The following is a 26213-nucleotide window of genomic DNA, read 5'->3' as shown; positions in this document are numbered from 1 at the left end:
TAGAGCAAAGATTTGCATCAGGGCTATGATCACTCCAGATCCTTTAATATCAACTATTATGTTACGCTGCTGATATTCTCAGTCTCTATGTCACCTTTCAGATTTGCTCATTGAAATTGCAGAATATGGGCATTCTGGACATGCATGGACAGCCACCATTAGAAAGAGTCCTGGAAGCCAGGTCACTTAGTTTACCCTGAAATTCCACCAGTTACTTTTAGTTCAGTTAATGAGTAAATATCACTAGATTTAATCAAATTGCCCTTCTACCTAAGATTCACTCAGATAACTCATTTGTTAAACAAGAGCTAAGCACAACTATGGGTCTGGCACCATAATGTCACTGAGGAAACAAAGATGAAAACCAAGATTCTTGCCCTTTAAGAGCACACATGCTTGACCAGGGAGGACAACTGTATAAAATAGTTGCAGCCCTCGTCACTCTGTATCTCAACTATTTGTGCACATTATTATCATGTCATACCTATACAATCACTGCAAGGTTCAGATATTTTGCCTGAAAGCAATAAAAAAGAAAAGAAAAAACGAGCTGAGTCATGCATTTAGGACCTGGCTCAAAGCAGGAGCTCAATACTTACTAATTGAATACGTTGAATAAATGGATGAATATAGGTGAATTACCATCAAGTAGAGTGACTGCCTCTAAATAAGCTAAACAATTAACCCTATTAAAATCATGAACATGAGAGTTGGAATTTGTATTCTGAAGGGTTTTAAAAATGCTGTCATGTTCCATATGGGTAAATTCTACCTTGGGTTAACTTTTTAGATCCATTTCCCTTGAGACTTGATGGAGGTAGACCATAAGTTGTATTATTAAGCAAAATTGATTATGGTAAAAGTGACTCCTGACTGGGAGATTACATCTGAACTCAGAGGATTTAAAAATACTTGACAAGGATTATAGCTTTGGGGAATCCCTGAATTTGATGACTCTTATAACTGTACATATTCTTTGTGGAGATCATGGAAGCTGTGAGATATTGGCTCCTGGGCGGGGGCGGGGGGTGGGGGAGGCATAAAACTACTAAGCTAAGATACATGTCATACCTAATAATATAGGTTTCATCTTTTTTACACCTAAGCTTTTACCTGGTGGATAGGGTGGCAAAGAAGTGTAACTTTTGGACTGCTATGTAGACTGCTGTAAGGATGAATCCCACTGAAGAGAAATGTCTGATGCTGCCCTACTTCAAGCTGTGTTTCCTATCTTATATCCTTCTAAGAGAATGTGGTGACAAGTAGCCATGAATATAGATATCTAAGTGAACTTCAGAAGAAGACTCCTGGGGGCACTGCTGACTGGTACATGAATACTCATCTAATCCAACTCCTACTGTGGTTCCTGAATTCACTCTTTCTCTTGCCAAGTAGTCACCTGTATCTCAACATTTCCTTGGATAGCGAATTCACAGGCTATGAAAGCAGGGCAATTCATTTCTCAATAACTCTCAAGAGAATGGGGGTCTAACAAAGCAGTTTCAAGCACTAAAGCAGGGAGAGTTTTAATGTGGGGGTGCTTCTCCAACAACATGAATTAGTTGACTGTCTGCCCATCTGCATAAGGCTAACTCTGAATCAAGGGCTTTGACTTGATCTGATCTGTTGGTTCCTCTATTCTTTGCTTTAGGGCAAAATTATGAAAAAAGTATAATAGTTTGTGTATTTAACTACTTCTAAATGCAAAGGTATTGGTAGGACTTACCATACATAAGAAATTTAGCTTTCAAAACAAATCCACAATACATAAAACACTTACCGTTGGTGGTGATGTAGGTTCCATATGGAATTTATCTGGAAAAGCTCTGCTTAATGTCAGGTACCTGGCATGTTGATAATACTGTGATAGAAAACCAATTCACAGGTTTAAAAAATTACATATTTCAGTAACCAAGTTATTATGTAAAATCTTATTCTCCTAGTTATAAAATCCATTTTTAAAGTGGTAAAACTGGGGTGCCTGGGTGGCTTGGTCGGTTAAGCGTCCGACTTCGGCTCAGGTCATGATCTCACGGTCCGTGAGTTCGAGCCCCGCGTCGGGCTCTGTGCTGACTGCTCAGAGCCTGGAGCCTGTTTCAGATTCTGTGTCTCCCTCTCTCTCTGCCCCTCCCCTGTTCACGCTCTCTCTCTCTGTCTCAAAAATAAATAAAAACGTTAAAAAAAATTAAAAAAAATAAAGTGGTAAAACCTATTCACCCTAAATTTAAAAACAGAAAAAAATGAGTTTATAGTTTTATTATTTTCCAGTGAATATGTAAAGAAATACTACAAAAAGTTGGAGAGAGGGGCACCTGGATGGCTCAATCAGTTGAGCATCAGACTCTTGGTTTCAGCTCAGGTCATGATCTCACAGTTCATGAGTTCAAGTCCCGCATTGCGCTCCACGTTGACAGCACAGAGCCTGCTTGGGATTCTCTCTCTCTCTCTCTCTCTCTCTCTCTCTCTAATAAATAAATAAACTTAAAACAAATGTTGGAGGGAAAAGCCATACTGACCTTACTGAAAACTCTGAATTGAGCACTAAGGGGACTGAAAACACTGGCTTCATTCCACAGAAAAGCAGTATAACATGGGGAAAAGGTGGGGTCTGAATAATCAGACAAACTGGACTTAAATTCTGCTTCAGACCTTAGGTAAGAAACATAACTTGTAATAGCCTTATCATTCTGGTTTTATTCCAAAATGCAGACAGTACAATTAATCACCCAGGATTGTAAGGCACTGTCATTAGCATGTGTAGACAGTCTGCAAATGGAGCATCTATCATTTTTCAGGGAGAGTTTAGCGATATCTAAACAGATATATTATGTGAAGGCAAAGTCAACTCATTCTTTATTAAATCATCCAGTGCTAAGATATATAGACCTCTGGGTACTTACAAACCTATTACATAATTGAAAATAGGTATTTTCTGTACTTGTCATTTGAAAAACAAAGTTATTCCCATTCCCACTGTATTTGAGGCATATGGTCACGTTATGGCTTAGAGCCAAACAAGATACAAATGTTTCTTTAGATGTTTTCCTCATATTCATGAACCAATACCTGTAATGCATCAAGTCAAGCACTGACAATAGAGTAACTGGTAAGATCACAGCTAGCTCCTGACGGATTTGCTGTTACAAGCTCAAACTAAATATGAAGATTTGAAGTTAGGACTTTGCGAGTTTATAGTAAGTAAAAAAGTACGTGAAAACATTACTGGAGATTTTAACAATGATGGTACTATGTTGACTTTGTAGATTATGACAAGAATCTCGATTTTTATAGTTCAGTGGGATTTTTAAAGTGGCTCTCTTGATCACAGACTTGCTTACTCTGCCCAAGTATCTCCAATCCAGAAGATCGGAGAGCCTCTCAGTTCGGTTTCTCTGAATAATTCTCTGGCGGCGGGACTGTTTGCAAAATCCATAGAGAAACTGAGTCAGCTGATTGCAGGAATCATCTGGAGACTGGAACCGCCTGTCAACAATGTAAATGCCTGAGGGGCACAAAAACCAAAGCACAGATAAACGTAGGGCTAACCTTGGAATATTTCTTCTCCCTTGGAATATTTCTTCTCCCATTCCTTACATTCTATCTCAGACTGCCACATGCATTACCCACTCCCTGACAGCCCCCACTGCCTGTTTCATCTTTCCCCTTCCAAGACTGTATTTCTCCCGTGATCTCCTCCTAATGGTTCACCACTGTCACCAACACACAGCCAACACAATGGATATTGTTAAAAAATTTGGCAGCAGAGGAAAACCCTGATCAGGGATTCTCCCCAGGACTCCTCACTAACCAGAATCTCTGGGGCGAGACCTGGGTGTCAGTGATTTTTTTTAGGCCCCTTGGTGTTCCCACCATGCACCACTGGCTGAGAACCACAGCTGTAGCCTGAGGAAAGAGAACCGTGACAATGCAAGGGTAGGAGGCCAGGAAATTGGCAATGTGTGGGCAATCTATCCCCTCTCCCTTTCTTGCTGCTGGGCAACATGGACACAGAGATGGTGGTATGCAAATTCTCCCGCCATCTTAAACAATTTAAGTGAATTTTGCTAACTTGGCACAGACCCTTAAAATAATGACACTGGGGCGCCTGGGTGGCTCAGTCGGTTGAGCGTCCGACTTGGCTCAGATCATGATCTCACAGTCTGTGGGTTCGAGCCCCGCGTCGGGCTCTGTGCTGACAGCTCAGAGCCTGGAGCCTGTTTCAGATTCTGTGTTTCCCTCTTTCTCTGACCCTCCCCTGTTCATGCTCTCTCTCTGTCTCAAAAATAAATAAATGTTAAAAAAAAATTAAAAAAAAAATAATGACACTGACCAATCTACATACTCTAAGGCCATGGTTACTGTAATGTCACTTCTAGATAGTAAAGGGCCAAACCAGTTCAGAAAATAAAAAGATAAAAGGGCCAGACTTGTCCAAGTTTAGCATGCCTTTTATGGTTTGTCTTTTGGACCATATATTTAATATTAACAGCATTTTTATGTTTTCTGTGAACCACATAATTAAATCTACTTTTAATTAAACAAGAAGTATAAACATTACTTTAATCATCAGGATAGCTTTAGAGTTAGGCTCCATAAAGACCCTGTGCTTTGTTTGGCTAGAGGTCACTTCTCCCTGTGTTGGGTGAATGATGAAAAACGTCACCCACCGTAGGCAGTAGGATCAGCCACGTGTTCCTGCATGAAACAGCCAAAGCCGGACAGGTTTGTTGTCACACTGGGGATACCCATCACCGTACATTCAGCTGCCGGGGAAATAGACAAACGCTTGGCTTCAGACCAGTCCCTATATCCTCTAATGCACGCAGAAGGGTCAAAAGCCCAAGTCTGCCTAGTAATAGTGATGTTTATTTTGTACCAGGCACAGTACTGAGCTCTTTACATGTATTAACTCATTTAATCTTCTCAACAACCATGTGAAGTGAGACTGTCATTATCTCCATCTTACAGATGAAGAAATTGAGGTTAAATAATTTGCCCAATGTCATAAAGCCAGGGAATGGGGTAGAGCTGGGATTTGAAGGCAGGCGCTCAGCTCCAGGGCTCTTGTTTGGAACTGCTACTCTATGCTGCCTCTCTCATTCCAGCTGGTTTTGTTTTTTGCTCCATTCTAAGCCATGTCTCAAAGTAAGTGGTGAGTTTGTGGTGTCAGTAAATAGACTTTGGACATGAGCACCTCCTCCTATCAAATTAATCTGCCATGCCACAGATCCCTCCCCTTTTCCAAGTGGTCCCTGAACCTAGTCCTCTCTCACCTTCTAGTCAAAACTTATTTTTCATAAAATAGCAGATATGGTTTTTGTTTTGTTTTGGTTTGGTTTTGGTTTTCTTGTTTGTTTTTAAAGAAGTATTACTTCTCAGGGTGCCTGGGTGGCTCAGTCAGTTCAGCGCCTCAGGATATGATCTCACAGTTCCTGGGACAGAGGCCCATGTCAGGGTCTGCACTGACAACTCTCTCTCCCTGTCCCTCCCTCGCTCGCAGACACCCTCTCTTTCTCTCTCTCTCAAAATGAATAAATAAACGTTTTTAGAAAAAGAAATGTTACTTCTCACAAGGATGTCTTCATTTTTAACAAGAAATTTACATTTGTTTATGGAATTACTCTTGGTTGACTGGTAGTTTGGGGTTAAAAAAAAAGATTTCCCCACTGTTCAAGAAGTAATACAATTTAGACAGTGGCCTTCCTTCTCTTCTGCTCTGCAAGTATTTCCTCTAGAGAGATGTGGTTTCCTAATTTGGTGGAGAGGGGTTGGTGGAGGAGAAAATGAGACAGGGATTATTGACTCATACAAGAATCTATTGCAAACCTGGACTTCCTTCCCAGAAAAATTCTTATGCATATATGTATAAGGAATTTTGCCTACAATTCCACACAAGTTCACTGAACCTTATTTTTATGAAATACTCATTAACACACATGTATTGAAATACCAGGTACCCATAACCTTAGTATATGTTCATTGAATGAATTTAATGGAGCATGTGCTAATATTCATTAGATTTTCTCAAAACACAAAACACAGACTTAAATGAATACTTTCTGGAGTATGTTAAACTTAGTATCAGATAAAAAGTTATTCTAAAACAAATAGAGTTATCTAACATGCTAACACCAAACTTACACCACAGAAGAGATATTGTTATTCCTGTAACTATAGGTTAGGTGAAGGGTGGCCAACTTTCTTTGGGTAATTCAAAACAGAGAATGACTCATTTACTATGGAGTATTTCTCAACCTTATTTTCCTATCTACTTATCTTTTATAACACCTTTAGTGGTCGTTATCTTAAAACACTAGATGTATCTCCTCTATCATTTGGGTTAAGTTTATCTTTGTCCTATAAAATGACATTTGGTGGAAAGTCCTCTGTAATTTATAGAACATTCTCTTTACCCAACATAAATGACTTCCCATATCCCTCAGTCATTCATGCTTTGATTTTGTGCTTCTTTATTTTTGAAACTTCCTTGATAATAAAGTATGTTACTTCCTAGAAATAAAAGGAACAAAAGTCAATAACAAAATGTTAAGTCCACCAGTAAAATGTGCATTTGATGTATCTTAAAGGATAGACGCTCTATTATAAACAATTTAAGATGACATGTGGGCATTTCATAAGGAGATGTCATCTTTACAAAAGTGAACTGATACCCATAACAATTTTTAGAACTACAAGAGTGATAGCTGGAGGAGTTAGATCAATAACTTTTCTGTGCCATATTTCAGGAGGAGATAGTCTTTTATCTATTTTCCCCCAAAAGTTTTCATGTTTTTACAGCTGCTGGCAAATTATTCTTGGTGGAACTTAAAATGATAGAATAGGGCCTTATGTCAAAAGACGCAGAGACTTCATGTTGCTCTTGTTGTAAAGTAAGATCCTATTTATATAGAATTTTATTCTTTTTCCTTCTAGATGTCTATTTATTTGAGAGAGAGAGAGAGAGACAGAGAGAGAGAACGAGTGGGGGAGGGGCAGAGAGAGAGGGAGACAGAGGATCCAAAGTGGGCTTTGTAGTGACAGCAGAGAGCCGGATGTGTGGCTTGAACTCACGAACCGCAAGATCATGACCTGAACCAAAGTCGTAGACTTAACTGACTGTGCCACCCAGGTATCCCCTATATAGAATTTTAAAATCTATATTGAAATTCTGGGATCAGAATACAAAGATTAGAAAAATTCTTCCTCTACATAATTCAACCTATGATCTCCCTAACCTTGACTGCTGCCGCCTCTCAGTTGGGCAATGATGACATTGAGATCAGGAAGCAAAATGTATTAATTATTTGTAAAAACATTTTCTGAACCTTTTCTTTTAAAATTCTAAATGGAATTATATTTAAATAAAAAGGAAAATCTCTGATTGCCAATGTGAGAAGGAAAAGTTAGTGTTACATTCTTTCCATTGTCATATATGTAAAGTACTTGTTTCCTTCTTAATAGGCATTTCTGTACAAATACAAATTGAGTGCTCTTGATACCAATGACAACCATGCTCATAAGGGACAAAAATGGAAAACAGATAGTGGATCCAAGAATCCACCACTAGAGAGAAAAGAACAAAAGGAGGATGAAGAGGTAAAATGGCCTGAATGGAAGGATGTCACTGGTCATAATACCTACCACTGAATTGGCATTTTATCTTAAAAGTACCTCTTTTTTGAATGACAAGGGTATGAAGAAAACTTTTCACTGTACACCTTCTTATTTTATTTATTTCTTTAACTATGTGAATGTGTTCCCTATTAAAAATTAAATACATCCGTTAATTTTTAAAAAACCCACTTTGAAATAAGTTTTAGAGACTACTTTTGCTGGACCATTGTTTTTCATATTAAATTTACTTGTAGTCAATTTCTCCTTCACATGGATAGTTGGGACTGGTAGAGATAACTCAATAACATGTAATCTTTATAAAACATTCTTTTTCTTTGTAATATAATGTATTATTATAATTTAACCTTAGTGGAGTTACATATCAGCTTTGAATATTATATCTATATGCATAAAATATTAATAAAATTTAAAACATTCCCCAATCTATACAAGCCATATACCTGGAGTATAACCCCATGGTTCATAGTATGAAGGAAAAACTCCTAGATGACAACCTCGAACAAACTCTTCATAATCCATGGGTAATAAGGGGCTGGTGGAGGATAGGAACTCTGGGTGCAAAATCACCTAAAAAAGGGAAAATTCTAATGAGAAAAAAAGAATAGAAGAAATTAAAGCAAAAAATCTACCGTTTGGTATTCTGATACTGTAGAATCCTTGTGTTCTAGATTCAGGGAGAGAGAGAGAGAGAGAGAGAGAGTGGGAGGGAGAGAGAGAGAGAGAGAGAGGAGTAAAAAGAAAAAGAAAAAAGTGTGGGTGCATTTCTCTCTCTCTCCATTATGTGTATCTAGTCTGTGGACCTACTTTCCCTCAGGTTCCAAGGCCTAGATTGGAGGAAAAATGTGCCCGTTTTTGTTCTCATGCTGAACTACATCCTTCAACCCAGATTTCGTTGACAATAAGGGTATTGTTTTAAGACTTTATTTCCAAGTAATCTCTACACCCAACATGGGGCTCAAACTTACAACCCTGAGATCAAGAATCACATGCTCTACCGACTGAGCGAACCAGGCATCCCAACAATAAAGATTTTATTTTGTTTTCTAGTGGCTGACTGTTGTCTTATTTCTCAATTGATCCTACCTCAGGCAGGAAAGAGGAGAGCTATGTAATAGGCCATTCTCCATTGCCCCAGGCATGAGTTAGCCCAGAGTAACAGAGCTAAGAGACAGAGATACTAGGAATCTAATCTAAATTAGATCAGACTAGAAGCCTTCACCCAAATCACAATCCTCTCACCTCGAGGTAATCACCTCCTAATCCATCTCCCTGTTTCTATTCTGGCAAGGTGTCTACTCAGTATAATGACTAGAGGGAACCTTTAAAAATGCCAACCCCTCCTCTGCTCAAAATCCTTCAGTGGCTTCCCATTTCACTCAGAGTAAAGTCCAAAGTGTTTACCATGGTCTTTTAAAGCAGTGGTGTCCAGGTAAATGTTTAAGAATGAAAAATCAAAATATAAGTATATATTTGTACATAAATTTACTACACATTTTACTGATATAAAAGATGTATAGCATACAATTTCCAAATAATAAAAAAATGTACACACAAAAACCTACACACAGATGTTTGTATCAGCTTTATTCATAATTGATAAAACATGGGAGCCGTTAAAATATCCTTTAATAGGTGAGTGAATAAATAAACTGCAGTACATCCAGACAATGGAATATTTTTCAGCACTAAAAAGAAATGAGCTAGCAAGCGATGAAGAAAAATGTACATGGAAAAAAAAATGTATATTACTAAGTGAAAAAAAGCCAATCTGAAAAGGTTAAATATTGTATGAATCCAACTATTTGACATTCTGGAAAAGGCAAAACTATGGAGACAATAAAAAGATCAGTGCTCAAATGGGGGCAGGGTTGAATAGGCAGAGCACAGAAGATTTTTAGGACAGTGAAACTATTCTGTATGATTTTGTAATGATGGATACATGTCATACATTAATCAAAACTCACAGAAGGTACAAACAATGTAAACTACGGATCTTGGTAGGTAATAATGTGTCAGTATAGGTTCACCAATTGTAACAGATATACCATTGTGGTTGGAGATATTGATAGTGGGGAAGGCTACATATGTTCCCAGGGAAGGAGTACATGGGAGCTTTCTGTACTTTCTGCTCAACTTTGCTGTGAACCTAAAACTTATCTAAAGAATAGTCTATTAAATATATATATGTAATGTACTCCTTATTATAAATTCTAGATGATTAAATACTCCCAAATGCTTTTGTTGACTTTGGCCAAAATCTTGTATTCAGAACTAGTACATGGTTTCAATGCCTGAACGTAGTAGTTCTGACGTGAGATAAATGTCAGAACTTCATAGGTTCATTGGTGACATGAGTGACTTCTTCCCTGAGTTGGACATTAGCCTTTGAATACTGGAAAAATATCTCCTCATGTTTTTGTGCCACTCACAATTTTGTGTAACAACCATAGACACAACCCCCCCCCCTTTTTTTTTAATTTTTAAGTTTATTTATTTATGACAGAAAGAGAGAGAGAGAGACAGCATGAGTGGGGGAGGGGCAGAGAAAGAGGGAGAAACAAAATGGGAAGCAGGCTCCAGGCTGTCAGCACAGAGCCCGATGTGGGGCTTGAACCCATGAACCGTGGGACCATGACCTGAGCCTAAGTCGGCTGCTTAACCAACTGAGCCACACAGGCGCTCCTAAACACAATCCTTTTAAGTTTAATCTGCATTGTTAATACTTTATCCCTTTCTTAAGTGTAGACAATCGAGACACAATTAATCAAGCCATGATGGGTAGTGTTCACTGTCTTCACTCTCTAGAGACTCCCACCATGGCCAGTTCCAAGTTATCAACGTGATGTCACTGAACCAGAAATAGGAAGGGCAGTAGCACGTCCTTATAGAATATTTCCACCGTGTGGGCACAATAGCCATAAATAACTTCAAGTGCATAGGTAATCATAGAATGTAATAAACAATAAGTATGTGATGTTTTTTGAGCATTACCTTTCATTTTAATATAATTGATTTATATTTTAAGTTGATATAATTTAAGTTTTTGATTAATATTTTTTAAGTAAAATTTTTTTAAGTTTATTTTTAGATATTTATTTATTTTTGACAGAGAGAGAGAGAGAGAGAGAGAGAAAGACAGAGCATGAGTGGGGGAGGGGCAGAGAGAGAGGGAGACACGGAATCTGAAGCAGGCTCCAGGCTCAGAGCTGTCAGCACAGAGTCCGACACGGGGCCTGAACTCATGGAAAGTGAGATCATGACCTGAGCCAAAGTCAGACGCTCAACCGACTGAGCCACCCAGGCCCCAGTTGATATAATTTAATTTTTTTAAATATCTGTTTTTAAAACTGGCTCACAAAATTTCTGAAAATTTAGCAATTGGCTCTCGTGGGCTGGTATGAGCCACTACTGGGACTATGCTGCCTGTAATGTTATGCAAAGGCAGGGACAAGGGAGACAATGGCTATCATTAGAAAGCTATGAATAGAAAAGCTACTTAACTGGTTACTTGGATGAAAGAATTCTGCTATTTCTCCTATTTATTAACATTTTTCTTGAATCATTATTAGGTAATTTGTTAGTTTCTCCCCATAGTTAAGTAGTTATTAAAAATAAATAGAATCTGAGGGCACCTGGGTGGCTCAGCTGGTTGAGTGTCTGACTCTTGACTTCAACTCAGGTCATGATCTCACAGTTCATGAGTTTGAGTTGCACATCTGGCTCCAAGCTGACAGTGCAGAGACTGCTTGGGATTCTCTCTCTCTCTGCCCCTCCCCAACTTGTGCTCTTTCTCTCTCTCTTAAAATAAGTAAATACACTTTAAAAAAAAGAAAAAAATTTAGAAAATAAAATCTGATTTTAAAGTATTGGGATTATAATTATATATATAAAATTCATATACTATATATTATAGTATTTATATTGTGTATATATACATCATATACATCATATGCAAACATATATATAATATAATATATAACACATATATGCTTATATATATGCTTATAATATATATGCTTATAATGTGTATATATTATAATATACATATAAATATATATTGTTTATATTGCATATATACATAATATACATACATATATACATAATATAATATAATAAAAGAATAAGTATATATTTTTCCAAAGATAAATTTTTCTATATTTTTCCAAAGAGATTACTTTCAAGAAAAACCCTAATTTAGATATATAAGAACAATAACAGTTATATAATATGTTCTATATTATAAATAATGTTTTCATATATCACTTCACTTAATCCTAGCAGAATCATGATATTCTCATTACCCTAATTTTATTTTATTTTAAAGTTTATTTATTTATTTATTTTGAGAGAAAGGGGCGGGTGGGGGGAGCGAGAACGAGTGGGAGAAGGGCAGAAGGAGAGAATCCCAAGCAGGCTCTGCACTGTCAGAGTGGAGCCCAGTGTGGTGCTCAAACTCATGAACCGTGAGATCATGACCTGAGCCGAAATCAGTCGTCGGCCACTTAACCGACTGAGCCACCCAGGCACCTGATATTACCCTAATTTTAGAAATAAATTATAAACATTAGAAATAAATTATATACATTAGTTATATTGCAGGAGATCCATAAACAGGAGATAGGTTAAACTTAAAAAAATAAAATGGGGGGCGCCTGGGTGGCGCAGTTGGTTAAGCGTCCGACTTCAGCCAGGTCACGATCTCGCGGTCCGTGAGTTCGAGCCCCGCGTCAGGCTATGGGCTGATGGCTCGGAGCCTGGAGCCTGTTTCCGATTCTGTGTCTCCCTCTCTCTCTGCCCCTCCCCCGTTCATGCTCTGTCTCTCTCTGTCCCAAAAATAAAAAAATAAATAAATAAATAAATAAAGTTGAAAAAAAAAATGGTAAAACATCCAAAATTGACACAAACAGCAAAGTAAAAATAGGTAAAATGTTTTCCTCCATAAAGCAAGACCCGAGTTCCTATCATGTGCAAAGTACTGCAGTAGGAAAAGCAACAAAACACAGATACTGACTGTGTCCAGGCAGTCATCAAATGGGCAGCCCACTGTACTCCTGGCAAATATCAGCAAACAGGGATTCAAAACTCATTGTGTCTACTTTGGCATTTGGAAGCCTAGGAAAATTTGTACTCTCCAAAGACCATTTTGGAACATGAAAACATCATGGCTCATTCGTTTTGTTTCCAGCCAAACAGAATAACAGCACAACTAAAATAAGAGAACAGCTCCTGTGGGCCCTAAACAGCCAATTACAAGGGCCCAGGGCAGAGGAAAGGATGTTTGAGGTCAGCCCAAGGTCATAGGGAGGATTAAATGAGATCCTGTGTACAAAACCCCCTAGCAGAGAACCTGGCTCACAGCAGGCCTTGGATCAGTAGGGAAAAAAACAAAAACCAAAACGTTGCCTGACCATATTTATCCTGTGAGGGAAACCAAGATCCCAGGAAGTTAATTTACTTTCACTGAGTGGTGGCACAGGGTCAAGACCTGGAATCTGCACTGTGGGGTTTCCCCACTACACACACTGCCGAGACAGAATTGATGATAAATTCAAATTCAAAATAATCTGCAACACTTCCTGAATCAAATGGCCACAGTCATATGGAGAGCTCATCATTGCACTCTGAGGGTTAAGAATCACTCGGTAGGGGCGCCTGGGTGGCGCAGTCGGTTAAGCGTCCGACTTCAGCCAGGTCACGATCTCGCGGTCCGGGAGTTCGAGCCCCGCGTCAGGCTCTGGGCTGATGGCTCGGAGCCTGGAGCCTGTTTCCGATTCTGTGTCTCCCTCTCTCTCTGCCCCTCCCCCATTCATGCTCTGTCTCTCTCTGTCGCAAAAATAAATAAAATGTTGAAAAAAAAAATTTAAAAAAAAAGAATCACTCGGTAGAGTTCTATAAATATTCAGATGATCAAATATGCACTTACATTAGTTAAGCTTTTAAGGTTAGTGTTAAGCTTTTAAAGGATACCATTCATAAAATAAAATACCTGATTCTGAATTGACCCAAATCCATCTCAGTGCTTTGAGTGTATATTGTTATGAAGGAGTTATTCTTTTATTTCTTGTGTCAGTGTTTGCTTTATGATAATAATCAATGAATGTCTCAAAAGATTCATGAGTGTAACTGTATAAACATAATTTGTATGAGACAAACTTCCTCCCCCATTCACTCTACATAAGCCATGTGCTTTTATATCTCTGGGCCTCTTCATCTACTTCCTCTGCCTGTTATCTTCATGATCAACTGATACCGGCATGATAAACTCCAGCTGGCTCCTCAATTAAGATCTAGCTCACAGGTCATCCATTTTATAAAACGTTATCAAGTCCTCCAGGCAAAGATAAGTCCTCCATTCTCTACTCTCATCAAACTGTTTACACCTCTTTTCTAAGAGTCATTGAGTACCAGGATTTGCTAGTATAGGGCTAAGTACAGATAAAAGCTAACATTTATACTGCATTATTATGCACCAGGTACTACATTAAAGGCAACATCCATCATTTATTTAATCCTCACAACAGTTCTGTGAGTGTGGGTTTATTTGACCACCGTTTCACAGATGAGAAGACTGAAGTCCATTATGTCATTTTACAAACTGATTAAGTGGCAGAGATTAAAGCCAGACAAGGGATCTTGATTGACAGCCCCAACTGCTTCCCCTGTGGAGAAACTACAGCAGTTGCTCTTAGCCTATAGACTTGGCAGAGGTGGGGACAAGGGCCAACTCATTTCTGCCCAACCAATGACTTTTTAAATGGGTGACATTTGTTTGGAAAAATCCCTACTGTGAATAGGAATCCCTATTAAAATTGTCGCAAGTCACCCATCTGCCTACCCACCTGAAACTGGTAGGTGAACAAAACTCGTCAAAGTAAAACATAAAGGAAAGGTTTAGAAACAGGGAAAAGACATGTAGTAACACTTATCATATTTTAAATAAGTCAACAGTAAACCACAATCACACACACGTGTGTGCGCACACACACCTCACATGGGCATCTTTTGTATTAAGAAAGGAAGCACTGTAAAATAATTCTGAATCTGTGTTAGCTATAGATTGTACTGTTGAAAACTATTTTTGTGTGTGGGCACAGGAGTGCATGTGCCTCTGTGTGTGTGAGTGCGCGCGTGTGTGTTTCCCTCCCCTAACTGACCAGCCATGTTAATGGTCTGTTTTTCCCCCTCATGAGTCACTACATAGTGCTGCTATGTGTGCATATTTTTCATTTATTTGTGAATTTTTATTAATTCTAGTTTTTGTTAATGACATTTGACTTTCCTTTCTGTAAAAAAAAAAAAAAAAAAAGGTTGAGCAATTTTTACAACTGGGCTGCAGTCTGTGGGTCTTTACTCCTCATCCTTCCTCCCTGCTCTCTCCACCTGTCTGACTACCCCTCCCTGCCTGCCTTTGCCTTCAACCTCTTTATCCTTCACAGGCATTTTCACCAACAAGTGTTTCCACATCTAATCCTGTCTTGGTGTCTGCCTCTCAGAGAATGAAAACTGAGAAAATTCATATGAGACATAATCGCTGCCTCAAAGAACTCCCAGTCTCACTGGAGGAATGGACATAAATATTTTAAAAATACAAATAATTCAGTGTGATGATTCCTAATTTGCAGTAGATAGAAATCATCTTGAGGATGCACATAAGGAGGCAATTGTTCTATTTGGAGTAGATGAATGCATGTTAAGAACAAATAAAGGAAGAGATGACTTCTAGGTTGGATCCCAAAGGAATTGTTAGAGCGGCTGAAGTTAGGGCACTTGAGAAAGAGAGAATAACAAAAACAAAGACACAGAGTTAGGAAAGCATTTGACATACTTAAGAAATATGTACTTGTCCATTCCTGAGAAATTGCTTCACTTCTACCATACTTAAAAAAACAACAACACAGGTCAGCAAAGCATACTTTGTTCAGAGCTCTTAATTTCAAGAGACCTTCCAGGCTCAGTCTTCCCAAGAGCAAAGGAAGCATGAACCACAGCCATGGTTCCATGCTTCCTGTGCCATCTGTATTTACTATACATATCATGTGCCAGGCACCCAACAAGTCCTCAGGGGAAGAACCACAGATTTAAATATAAGTGTGACATACAAAGTTCTGTAAAGCTGAAAAGAAATTCATAAGTTTTCCTTCTGCCACTATTTCCTTTTTAAGGTGGGGGGGGGGGGGGACTTGAGAAGGACCAGTCTAATTACATGAAAACGAGGTCAAATTAGTGCTGATACACTCTGAAGTAAGGTATGTTTCTGCAGATCCAATCGTGCTGAAAAACGTAAAGGATGGTGCACCCTTGGGAGATACATCCCTGCATTTTCAGGGAAAAATTTGTAGCCTACCTATTATGTGATGTGTGCTACAGGTAAAAATTTTGGAAATGCAGAAACACAAATGAAAAAATAAGTCACCCATAATTCTATAGCACATATTTTGCATGAGTGTGTGTGTGTGTGTGTGTGTGTGTGTGCAGAATGTGTTTAAATTGGATGGGTAACACCGCATGGGATATTTTATAAACAGCTTCTATCATTTAATTCTGCACTATGAGCTGTTACTATCTACTATCATGAAAATTCCTCCTGACTTAATTTCTGAGATACTTTTCCTCTTCTAACTCTTGCTCCTTTCTTCCACGGACTTTTCCTCTAATCTCTTAAATCTTGAAGTTTTCTTGGGTCAACACTTTTCTCTGCTCACTCAAGCTGGTCTTCCAGCACAGCAGGTTTGGCATTCCCCGGTATCCTCTACTGCCCCTGCACTGATAGCTCCCTTCTAAACCTAGACTCTGTTTTCTAAGTACACACGAAACATCTCTACTTGAATAGCTCACATGTAACTCAGACTCAATCTATCAAAAACAGAACTCAATTCATGATGTGACCTGACCCTCAAGCAAGCTTCTGATAATGCCTTTCCTTAGATTTTAGAAAGTATTGATTAAATAATGAAGCTATCATCCTTGCCTTCACCCTCTTTTTCCTTCCCAATGACCATGGGTCACTAAGTGTGATCTTTTCTGTAGGCAACCACCATTGTTCTGTCCTCTCCAGCACTTCCGGCATGGCCTTTGTAAAGGGCCCTTATCATCTCTCAGCTGTACTTGGTGGGGTGCCCTTAACTTGTCTCCCTCTGCCACACCCACTCATGCTTGTACCAAGGAGTGAATGCGAGATGAGGAATGAATATACGAATGGACTATTTTTTTTTCCAAGAAATTTTGCAGAGAAGTGTGGAAAAGACAGAAACATTTAAAAACATCAAGAGGAGACCAGGTTAAGGCAAAGCTTGTTTGCTTATTAATGTGAGAATATTTAAGGAATGACAGCAAGGGAAGGAGCTAGTAAACCTGGAGCATAAGGGAGGACTAACAGGGGAATGAGATCCCAGAACACCCTCAGAACCTAAAGGAAAAGAAATAATAATAGGTCAAGATTTATATTTGAGGGGTACTGAAGGAATTTAGATCTCATTGAATTCTCTGTTCACCTGATAAGGTGAAAGAAAGAAGAAGAAGTGAGACCTTTGAAAAGATTGGTAAAAGCTTATGACAACTTCATCTGGAATACTGGTGAATGGGTTGAGTAGGGATCAGCAACTATCGTTTACATGTTCACCATTGTGCCCTGCACCAAGCACTGTACCTGGAACATATTTGGCCCTCGGTAAACGTCCTGTAGACTAAGCTCCACAGTGGCAGAAACCAGGTCTTATTCATGCAGTGAACACTGTGCTTAATCATTGTAGAAGCTCAACAGTCAAAAAGAATGACTTGGTCTATAGAAAATTCTATAAAAATATCATTAGCCACACTCTCTGAAACCGGAAGCTTCTTGTATTATCCCTTTAAAGTTGAACTTTATCAGGAAGAAACAAAGAAAAGTCATGCTCATCTCAGAGATTCACTAATTAAAGTAATTCTTAGATTATATTTGTATCATTAAAAATGAGGCAATTTCCTCATTCTTCCTGCCAGTCTTGTACAACGTTAAGAATGATACTAAAATAGTCATTATATTTTAAAGACAGGAAATACAATTATTTTTTTAGAAATATTATCTGAGGGGTGCCTGGGTGGCTCAGTTGGTTAAGCATCCAGCTTCAGCTCGGGTCATGGTCTCCCTGTTCCCTAATTCGAGCCCTTTGCCAGGCTCTGGGCTGACAGCTCAGAGCCTGGAGCCTGTTTCAGATTCTGTCTCCCTCTCTCTCTGCCCCTCCCCTGCTCATGCTCTCTCTCTCTCTCTCAGAAATAAATGAAATGAAATGAAAAAAAATTTTTTTAAAGAAATATCATCTGAAATAGTTCTGATAGGTGTCAAAACAAACACGGGAGGCTTCTAATAAACTCTCAAAAATATATTCTATGTCATTTTGAAATGCCCTATGTAAACAATTAGTTGTACCTTGACTCTGTCTGTGCGGTTGTTGAAAAGTCCGATCCGTCTAATGGTGCTGAGGATGGGATCAGTGGAGTCATCAATCATGTTGTGAGTGGTCACTGGAGGCAAAGACTGTCGCTGAAGTCATAGAGGAAAGAAAATGTCAGTTGTGGAAAGAATGAGTGTGACTAATTTCAACAATAGGTCATTGGCAACACATCATCAGCCTTCAGTCTGCTGAAATGACAGTAATGATGATGACTAAGTTTTGTGTATGTTTCAGAGGAGGATAATGGGTTGAAGAACTTCCTTCAGATATTATGATACCTTTGTTTTTCACCTGCAGCCACTATGTGAAAGGCCTAGACTTCTTGACTACTTTCAGGAGTTATTTAGAATGAAGGTGTCCTGAAATCTTGACTCAAGATGGGTGCCTTTCCTGGATCCTTCCTAGCAGGGCTGACCTCTGATGGTTCCTGATGCCTCACTACTGTGACAAGATGTGACACCTAGCTTCCATTTTTTGCAATAAGTTCACTCAACTGAGAAACAGTCACCGTTTCTCTATCATGACTCAAAATGCTCTGCTTTTTGAAAATTTTAGGGATGATTTTATCGTCATTGCAATATATACAGTTTTTCAAATGGATATATTCATTCCAAACAAGTTTTTTAAGTGGATACGAGATACATTCCATGAAAATGTTCAAAAGAGCCCTGAAAAGCACCCATAAAACAAGCAAAGTTGTTATTTAGGTGAATGCATAAAAAATGACTTTTCTAGCTCTTACGCTTAAACATTTCCCAAACTAGCCCATTCCAATAAATTCAAATATTGATCTAAATTGATTTTAACAATCTCGGGAAGTGATGGGCACTCTTGTCCTTGTTACCTGAGTTGAAAAGATGGCTCTTTTCATAACTGTTACATCATCTCGATCCAAAATATTGTTCATGTCAGGAATTTCTCCTCTGTGAGGAAAACCATGTTAATAACAAAAATAAAAATAACTGGCACTAATTCAATGTTTCCTATGTGTCAGACTCTGTTCCAAGCACTTCAAAGGTAAATATAAAACATAGTTTTATATAAATATAAATATAAAAACATATGGTTTCCTGATGAAGCTTATAGACAAATTCCTAAAGCATGAAGAAAAATAAAAGAACAATTTTGATTGCATAAAAGAAAATGAAAATTTTTAAACATTAATGTTGACCATGAAAAGGACATTTTCATCATATTTAGCCTAGTCTTGAGTACCATGTTCCAAAGTGGCCATAACTGTCCATCTATGAGTTAATATTTTTACTGGTAAAAGGAAATGATTCATGCCTGCCACCATCGATCAGAAGATAACACAGCTTTCTCTTCATATTATAATAAAATCCAAATATTTTATATATATTATTATTTTATAATACATTTTAATTTGATTTGATTATTTAGATTTTATTTTATAAATTTATATATTTAATTTATTTCATTATGTATTTAATGTTTATCATTCATAAAGTAAATATAGATTAATTAACATTACTTAATGTTAATAAATATTTTAATATGTGAGTAAATATAAGTATTTAATATATAAAGTCCATGTATTTTTTGACTCAAACATCTTGTGAAATGTCCCTCCATTTCACATTGACATATAATCCTTAATGAGACTTCCATTGAATTAGAACCTATTTACTTATGTAAATATGTTCTCATTTGTACATCTTGTTTATAACTACTTGCCAGATGAAAGAGAAAACAAAACCTGTTCACATGACATAATACGTATTCAAAGTCTACTAATTCCTTTATATTGGAACAAAGGAAACACATTATAGTGTAAATTGTTAAATTTGAACAGTGGAGCCCTAAAATGTTTGAAGTGGTCAGGATTCCCAGCACCTACCTTAATAATGCATCATAGAGTTTCTTTCCAAATTTTTCCTTCACAGAATGTGCAATGTCCCTGTATAAATTGAAAGATTTATAATTTAAACAGTGTCACAATTTGTAATCTTTTTTTGCTATGGCCATGCTGATGTTTTTGTCAGTGTATTTTTTGAAATTACAGGTCCTTTGGTACAAGCTCTTCTATTGTTTTTCCTGGTTGCCAGTCTAGTTGAATTAAAACCTCCAGAGCTGAGGCAGCAGAACTGCACTGAGCGGCCCACAGAGCTTCACATTTTTTTGCTTCAGGCGAGGGCAGGGAGGGGGTGTGGCTGGAAGTACAGATGTAACAAGATGGGGAAATTCTGTGATAATTGTTGAATCTGGGCTATGGGCATGTAGGGTGTCATTATACTAATCTCTTCGGCATTCATTTTTAAATTTTCACAAGAATTTTTTTTTTTTTTTTTAAGTTCAACCCATTTAAAGATTTCTAGGGCCGCCTGGGTGGCTGGGTTGAGTGTCCAACCTCAGCTCAGGTCATGATATAACAGTTCATGGGTTCAAGCCCTGCATTGGGCTCTGTGCTGACAGCTCAGGGCCTGGAGCCTGCTTCAGATTCTGTGTCTCCCTCTTTGTCTGCCCCTCTTCTGCTCATGCTCTGTTTCTGTCTGTGTCTCAAAAATAAATAAATGTTAAAAAAAAAGTCTAAAAAAATAGTAAAGATTTCTACAGAGGTTTTATCCTTCCACAGTGGTTCATTCCAAAGCTTTTACAGTAACATAGTCCAATAGGCATTCCATAATCTGACATAATAGCCTAATGAGAAGTGAGTAGCATTTGTGCTATAATAATATTAAGGGGGAAAAAAAAACACAACAGTCCAAAAAGATGTATCAGAAATTATGCATGTTAAAAAAAATCTCTACACTTACTGCTGGAGAACATTTATAGGACATGAGATTACCATAGTTGTTTCCGCACTGCCTGGCCTTTCAGGGTTTCCACATTGAAATTGTTTGTCTTGGCAGGCATAATGAAAAACACCACCACTGTGACGTCACTTTTATGCATCTAATGAGGGATTAGGAAACAGAACCAGTCAACTACCACAGATAAAAGAAAACATCAACAGATGGACCTTAAACTTAAAAAAAAAAAAAAATAGTGTTTTACATTATCTTTAGATAAAAGGAATACTTATTTATGATTGACAGAGAAATTATACCCACTTTCCTGAAGCTGACTCCGAAATATTATTTTATTTGGGCTTTCAGTCAGGATTTACTAACAATTTGAATATTCACACATAAAATATTTTCATTAACCAGCTAAAATATAGAGTAACTGCTATTGATAATTACAGTGCTTTTCTGGGGTTAAAAAAAGTCATAGGAGGGGCACCTGGGTGGCTCAGTTGGTTAAGCGTCCGACTTCAGCTCAGGTCATGATCTCATGCTTGTGCCCTGCACCAGGCTCTGTGCTGACAGCTCAGAGCCTGGAGCCTGTTTCGAATTCTGTGATTCTGTGTCTCCATCTTTCTCTACCCCTCTCCAGCTTGTGCTCTGTCTGTCTCTCTCTCAAAAATAAATAAACATTAAAAAAAAAATCTACAGAAGTCATAGAATAGGAAACTCACTCCAGGAATAGCCACTGTATTAGAGAAGAATAAATGTACTATCTGAAAGAATGCTATCTTTCAATTTCTCCAAGTATTATAATTATCTTTGATGTCTAAAATAGCAATTGGCTTTTTCTTCACACTTAAAAATAAAGTGACTATTAGGAGCACCTGGGGGCCTAGTCGGTTAAGTGTCCCACTCTTGATTTTGGCTGGGGTCATGATCTTGGAGTTCATGACTTCAAGCCCCGCATTGGGCTCTACATTGACAGTGCAGAGCCTGCTTGGGATTCCCTCTCTCTGCCCCTCCCCTGCTTGCACTCTCTCTTTCTCTCTCTCAAAATAAATAAATAAACATTAAACATACACACACACACACACACACACACACACACACACACACACATTTATGCAGCCACTCTGGAAAATAGTGTGGAGTTTCCTCAAAAAATTAAAAATAGAATTACCCTACGACACAGCAATAGCACTTCTAGGAATTTATCAAAAGGATACAGGAGTGCTGATTTGTAGGGGTACATGTACCCCAATGTTTATAGCAGTGCTATCAATAGCCAAATAATGGAAAGAGCCCAAATTCATCAACTGATGAATGTATAAAGAAGATGTGGCATATATATATATATGTATACACACACACACACACACACACACACACAGACACACACAATGGAATACTACTCAGCAGTGAAAAGGAATGAAATCTTGCCATTTGCAACAATGCTGATGGAATTGGAGAGTATTATGCTAAGTGAAATAAGTCAGTCAGAAAAAGATGGATATCATATGTTTTAGTCATATGTGGAATTTGAGAAACTTAACAGAAGACCATAGGGGAAGGGAAGGAAAAATAAGTTACAAACAGAGAGGGAGGCAAACCATAAGAGACTCTTAAATACAGACAATAAACTGAGGGTTGATGGGGGTGGGGGATTGGGGGGGGGGCAGGGAAAACAGGTGATAGGTATTGAGAAGGGCCCTTGTTGGGATGAGCACTGGGTGTTGTATGTAAGTGATGAATCATGGGAATCTATTCCTGAAACCAAGACTACAATGTATACACTATATGTTAGCTAACCTGACAATAAATTATTAAATATATATATATATATATTATACACACATATATATGTGTGTATATATATATATTTAAAGTGACTGTTAAATGTATAGATAAATTGATTAATAATGTCCCTAAACATGATATATGTTTGATATAGCCTTGACTCCATCTATAAAGCTTGTTGAATAGATACATACTAGGAATATTATGGAATAAGATTATTCCAGCCTATTCTAGAAAAATCCATCTGGTCTTTATTATTGTATTACTTCCTTATTAATGTGGTATCAGGAAATCTTTTAGGATACTTAGTACAATATCTGCTCTAAGGCAAAAACAAATCTATGTGCAAGAAAAAAAATTAACTGGACAGTGGTTCAGAGCTCAGTAAAGTTTAGATTGTCTTGGTATCTCAGTAAGATTGAAATTCTACACCCATCACCTATAGCGTACTCTTATTTATTCTATATTTCTACATGATAGAATTAGAATATAAGCCAGTAACTTTCATCACTAGCTTTTACATGATACCATTTTGTATAGCTGCTTCTACTGGCACAAGTTTTATTGCTGGATTAACTGGGAACCTATATCAAGTCTCACCTTCCTGAGCAAAAAAAAAAAAAAAAAAAAAAAAAATGATTCCACATTGAAGTGGGAGGCTCCTTTCCCCTCCTTCATGTGTCCCTGTAGTGGGACATCTCCTAGTTTCACAATTCAAGACTCTTAATCTCAGGGGGAGGCATGGCAGATGAGTAGGGAGAGGAAAAGCATTTGTGTGTGTCTGCCCAGTTGTACAGAGAGCAAAGGCTTGGTTGCCAGCTGTGCATGGTACATGTTCCTCTGAAGGCCTTCTTAGGTTGGGGGAAGATGGCAATCGGATGAGATAATGAGTTCTAATAGCAAGTTCAATATTAGGAAGCCTATTGGTGTCATATACCAAGCCACATCTTCCATTAAAGACTTTTTTGGTTTTAAAAATTGCAAATTTTGTTCTGCGTTTGCTTGATTTCCTCACATTTATCTTTCAATCGATTAACTCTTGGGACAGGAGAAGGAATGTTACAATGTCATCTTAAAACATAACACCATAAGCTTGTGGCTCTCTTTAAAAAATATCTGATCAGGTAAATATACAAGTGAACAATGTAGCAATCCCAATAAGCAAATTGAAAGACCAGAGTCATTTTTAGAATAAGGTTGTCATTTTAAGTAATCAAAATCATGTATTCTCTTGAAAACATCCTAAGAAACCAGAAAGTTCTTTACTTCTCACTGAAGGAAGTCCTGTTATAAAAGTAGTACGTGGTGTACCACCTAGGGTGTTCTTACCCTCAGCAGGAAATTTAACCTGGATAAGGCTTCTAGGAAGATGTCAGCTCCTTTGTTTGAAAACTCGTATCTCCCAGCAATGAAAAGGAACAAAGTCTTTTCAAGGTCAAAGTCCAGATGACTAAAACAAAACAAAACAAAACAGTTTCAAATAAAATAAGACAACAGCAACAAAATGTACAAATGAATTCTGTTAAAATTTAATGGGACTGAGAAAGGTAAACATTTACTGTAACAATCTTGTTTTCTCTATGTCATAGGTCCCTAAAACATGTGCTATTTTTTAAAAAAATTTTTAAATGTTCATTTATTTTTGAGAGAGAGACAGAGGGTGAGTGGGGAGGGGCAGAGAGAGAGAGAGAGTGAAACAAGAATCTGAAGCAGGCTCCAGGCTCCATACTGTCAGCACAGAGCCTGACACAGGGCTCGAATCCATCCATGACCTGAGCCGAAGTCAGACACCCAACTGACTGAGCCACCCAGGTGCCCCCGTGCTTTTTTTTTTTTTTTAAATAAAGAAAAGCATACCCATAGAAATGACCTCGAACAAAATCTTGGATCCTGGCCTTGTACGTGGCATGTAGATTTTGAAACTCATGTACTGCTGAAAATTTCTTAACACTCAAGCCATTTGGAGTAACTACATCTGGAAAAGCAAAAATAAGATCACCATAAATATCTTCTCTTGGGAGGGGTACCATTGTAGAAAAATAGTGTGCTTAAATATATAAAATTAGATGTCTATTAACATTTCTAGTTTCTAGCATAGAACTAAAAATTCGTAACACTTCACAATAAATTGTTGATATAGGAAATCAGGAGTGTGTGACCAAAATAATATTAACTAGTACAATGAAACATCTAATTAAAAGCATCAATAATGGTTGGTATAATTTTCCTTTATTGATTGCTTACTATGCACCAGGCACTATTCTAAACACTTTAAAATGTAATTCATTTAATCCTTGCAAAAACCAATGGAGTAGGTGTTCTTATCTGCATTTTCAGAGACAGAAACAGAGGCACAGAGTTGTTAAGGAACCTGTCCGAGAACACAAGTGTCAGTAGGAGTAGAATCCATGCATTATGCCTCCATGTGTTGTGTCTTAATCATTTTGTACACTGAACTACCTCTTAGCAACTTATTTTGACCGACTATGTGGGAAATGTTCTGTCCACTTGGAAAACTGGAAAGGCAAGCCTTTATTTCTAATTCCCAGAAGATTTTACTCAAGCAGGAAGACATTTTTGTTTTCCAGAATACTAGTCTGTGACAAGAAAGATAGAGACTACTCAGAGTAAAAAATTAGAGCTACCTACTGACTTGAATACATGGGTTGCTGCATTTAGTAGCAGTAAAAACAAATGAGATAAAAAAAAAAAGAAGCCATGTCAAAAAAATTTAACATATGGCATTGGAGATTTTTGCTAGGTTTGAGATTTGAGTTAAAATTATAAATATGCCATTATTTTTGAAGGATATTTTACAGTTAACAAACTGCCTTAAGTTTTTTTTTAATGTTTGTTTATTTTTGAGAGAGAGACAAAAAGTGTGAGTGGGGGCAGAGCAGAGAGAGAGAGGGAAACACAGAATCTGAAGCAGGCTCCAGGCTCTGACCTGTCAGCACAGAGTCTGATGCAGGGCTCAAACCGCTGGAACCGCAAGATCGTGACCTGAGCCGAAGTCAGATGCTTAACCCACCGAGCCACCCAGGTGCCCCAACAAACTCCCTTTTGAAATGGTTCCACAAAATCAACTCAGGCTTCTTGGTCATTTCTCATATAAACAACTCATGGTTCTTATGAGTTTTTACTAAGTAATTGGGCAAATGCTATACTCCTTTGCATACCTCCCCACAGCAGAGTGGATTTTAGGTTGCCAAAGTTTTTAGTAAAAGCCCTCGTGAATAATTCCTAGATGAAATGTATAGTGTGATCTGGATAGTAGACAATCCTCCCTTATAATGTATTTATCTTTCCATAACATTATGTAGTGCTTACCTTGTGCTAGACTCTAGTATATTTGATAAATATTAATTTAATTTTTGTCAAGCCACAAGAAGTATAAGTTATTTTGCTATCCCCATTTTACAGATGAAGAAACTGGCCTGTTGAGAGGTTACGTTATTTGGCCAAGATCAAAGTAACTACAAAGTAACAGAGGTAGGATTTAAAAACAAGGCAGCCTGGCTCTGAGATCTATGCCTTTATCTACTGTGGTGGTCAGCTGTATTGTCCAAAAAGATATAGAAGCCCAAAATGTATATGAATATCT

The 26213-nt window shown here is 37.8% G+C and overlaps 1 protein-coding gene across 2 annotated transcripts in view; it reads right to left on the bottom strand.

Annotated features, from left to right (window-relative positions):
• Nucleotides 1-26213, bottom strand: part of GYS2 (glycogen synthase 2) — a 55121-nt gene that overhangs the window by 6217 nt on the left and 22691 nt on the right. For both annotated transcript variants that reach the window (XM_025930126.2, XM_086713908.1), the window contains exons 6-15: nt 24467-24584; nt 23939-24059; nt 20872-20978; nt 19924-19983; nt 18910-18988; nt 18041-18154; nt 8076-8202; nt 4668-4763; nt 3339-3502; nt 1781-1861 (exon numbers count right to left, since the gene is read on the bottom strand). In XM_025930126.2, the coding sequence (XP_025785911.1) occupies nt 1781-1861; nt 3339-3502; nt 4668-4763; nt 8076-8202; nt 18041-18154; nt 18910-18988; nt 19924-19983; nt 20872-20978; nt 23939-24059; nt 24467-24584 (1067 nt within the window). The remainder of the gene's footprint in view (nt 1-1780; nt 1862-3338; nt 3503-4667; nt 4764-8075; nt 8203-18040; nt 18155-18909; nt 18989-19923; nt 19984-20871; nt 20979-23938; nt 24060-24466; nt 24585-26213) is intronic.

Source organism: Puma concolor, chromosome B4, assembly GCF_028749965.1.
Source record: "Puma concolor isolate L17-30 chromosome B4, mPumCon1.1.hap2, whole genome shotgun sequence".
Lineage (NCBI taxonomy): Eukaryota > Metazoa > Chordata > Mammalia > Carnivora > Felidae > Puma > Puma concolor.
Note: the sequence above shows the minus strand (reverse complement) of the source record. Positions and strands in the feature narration are given on the sequence as shown.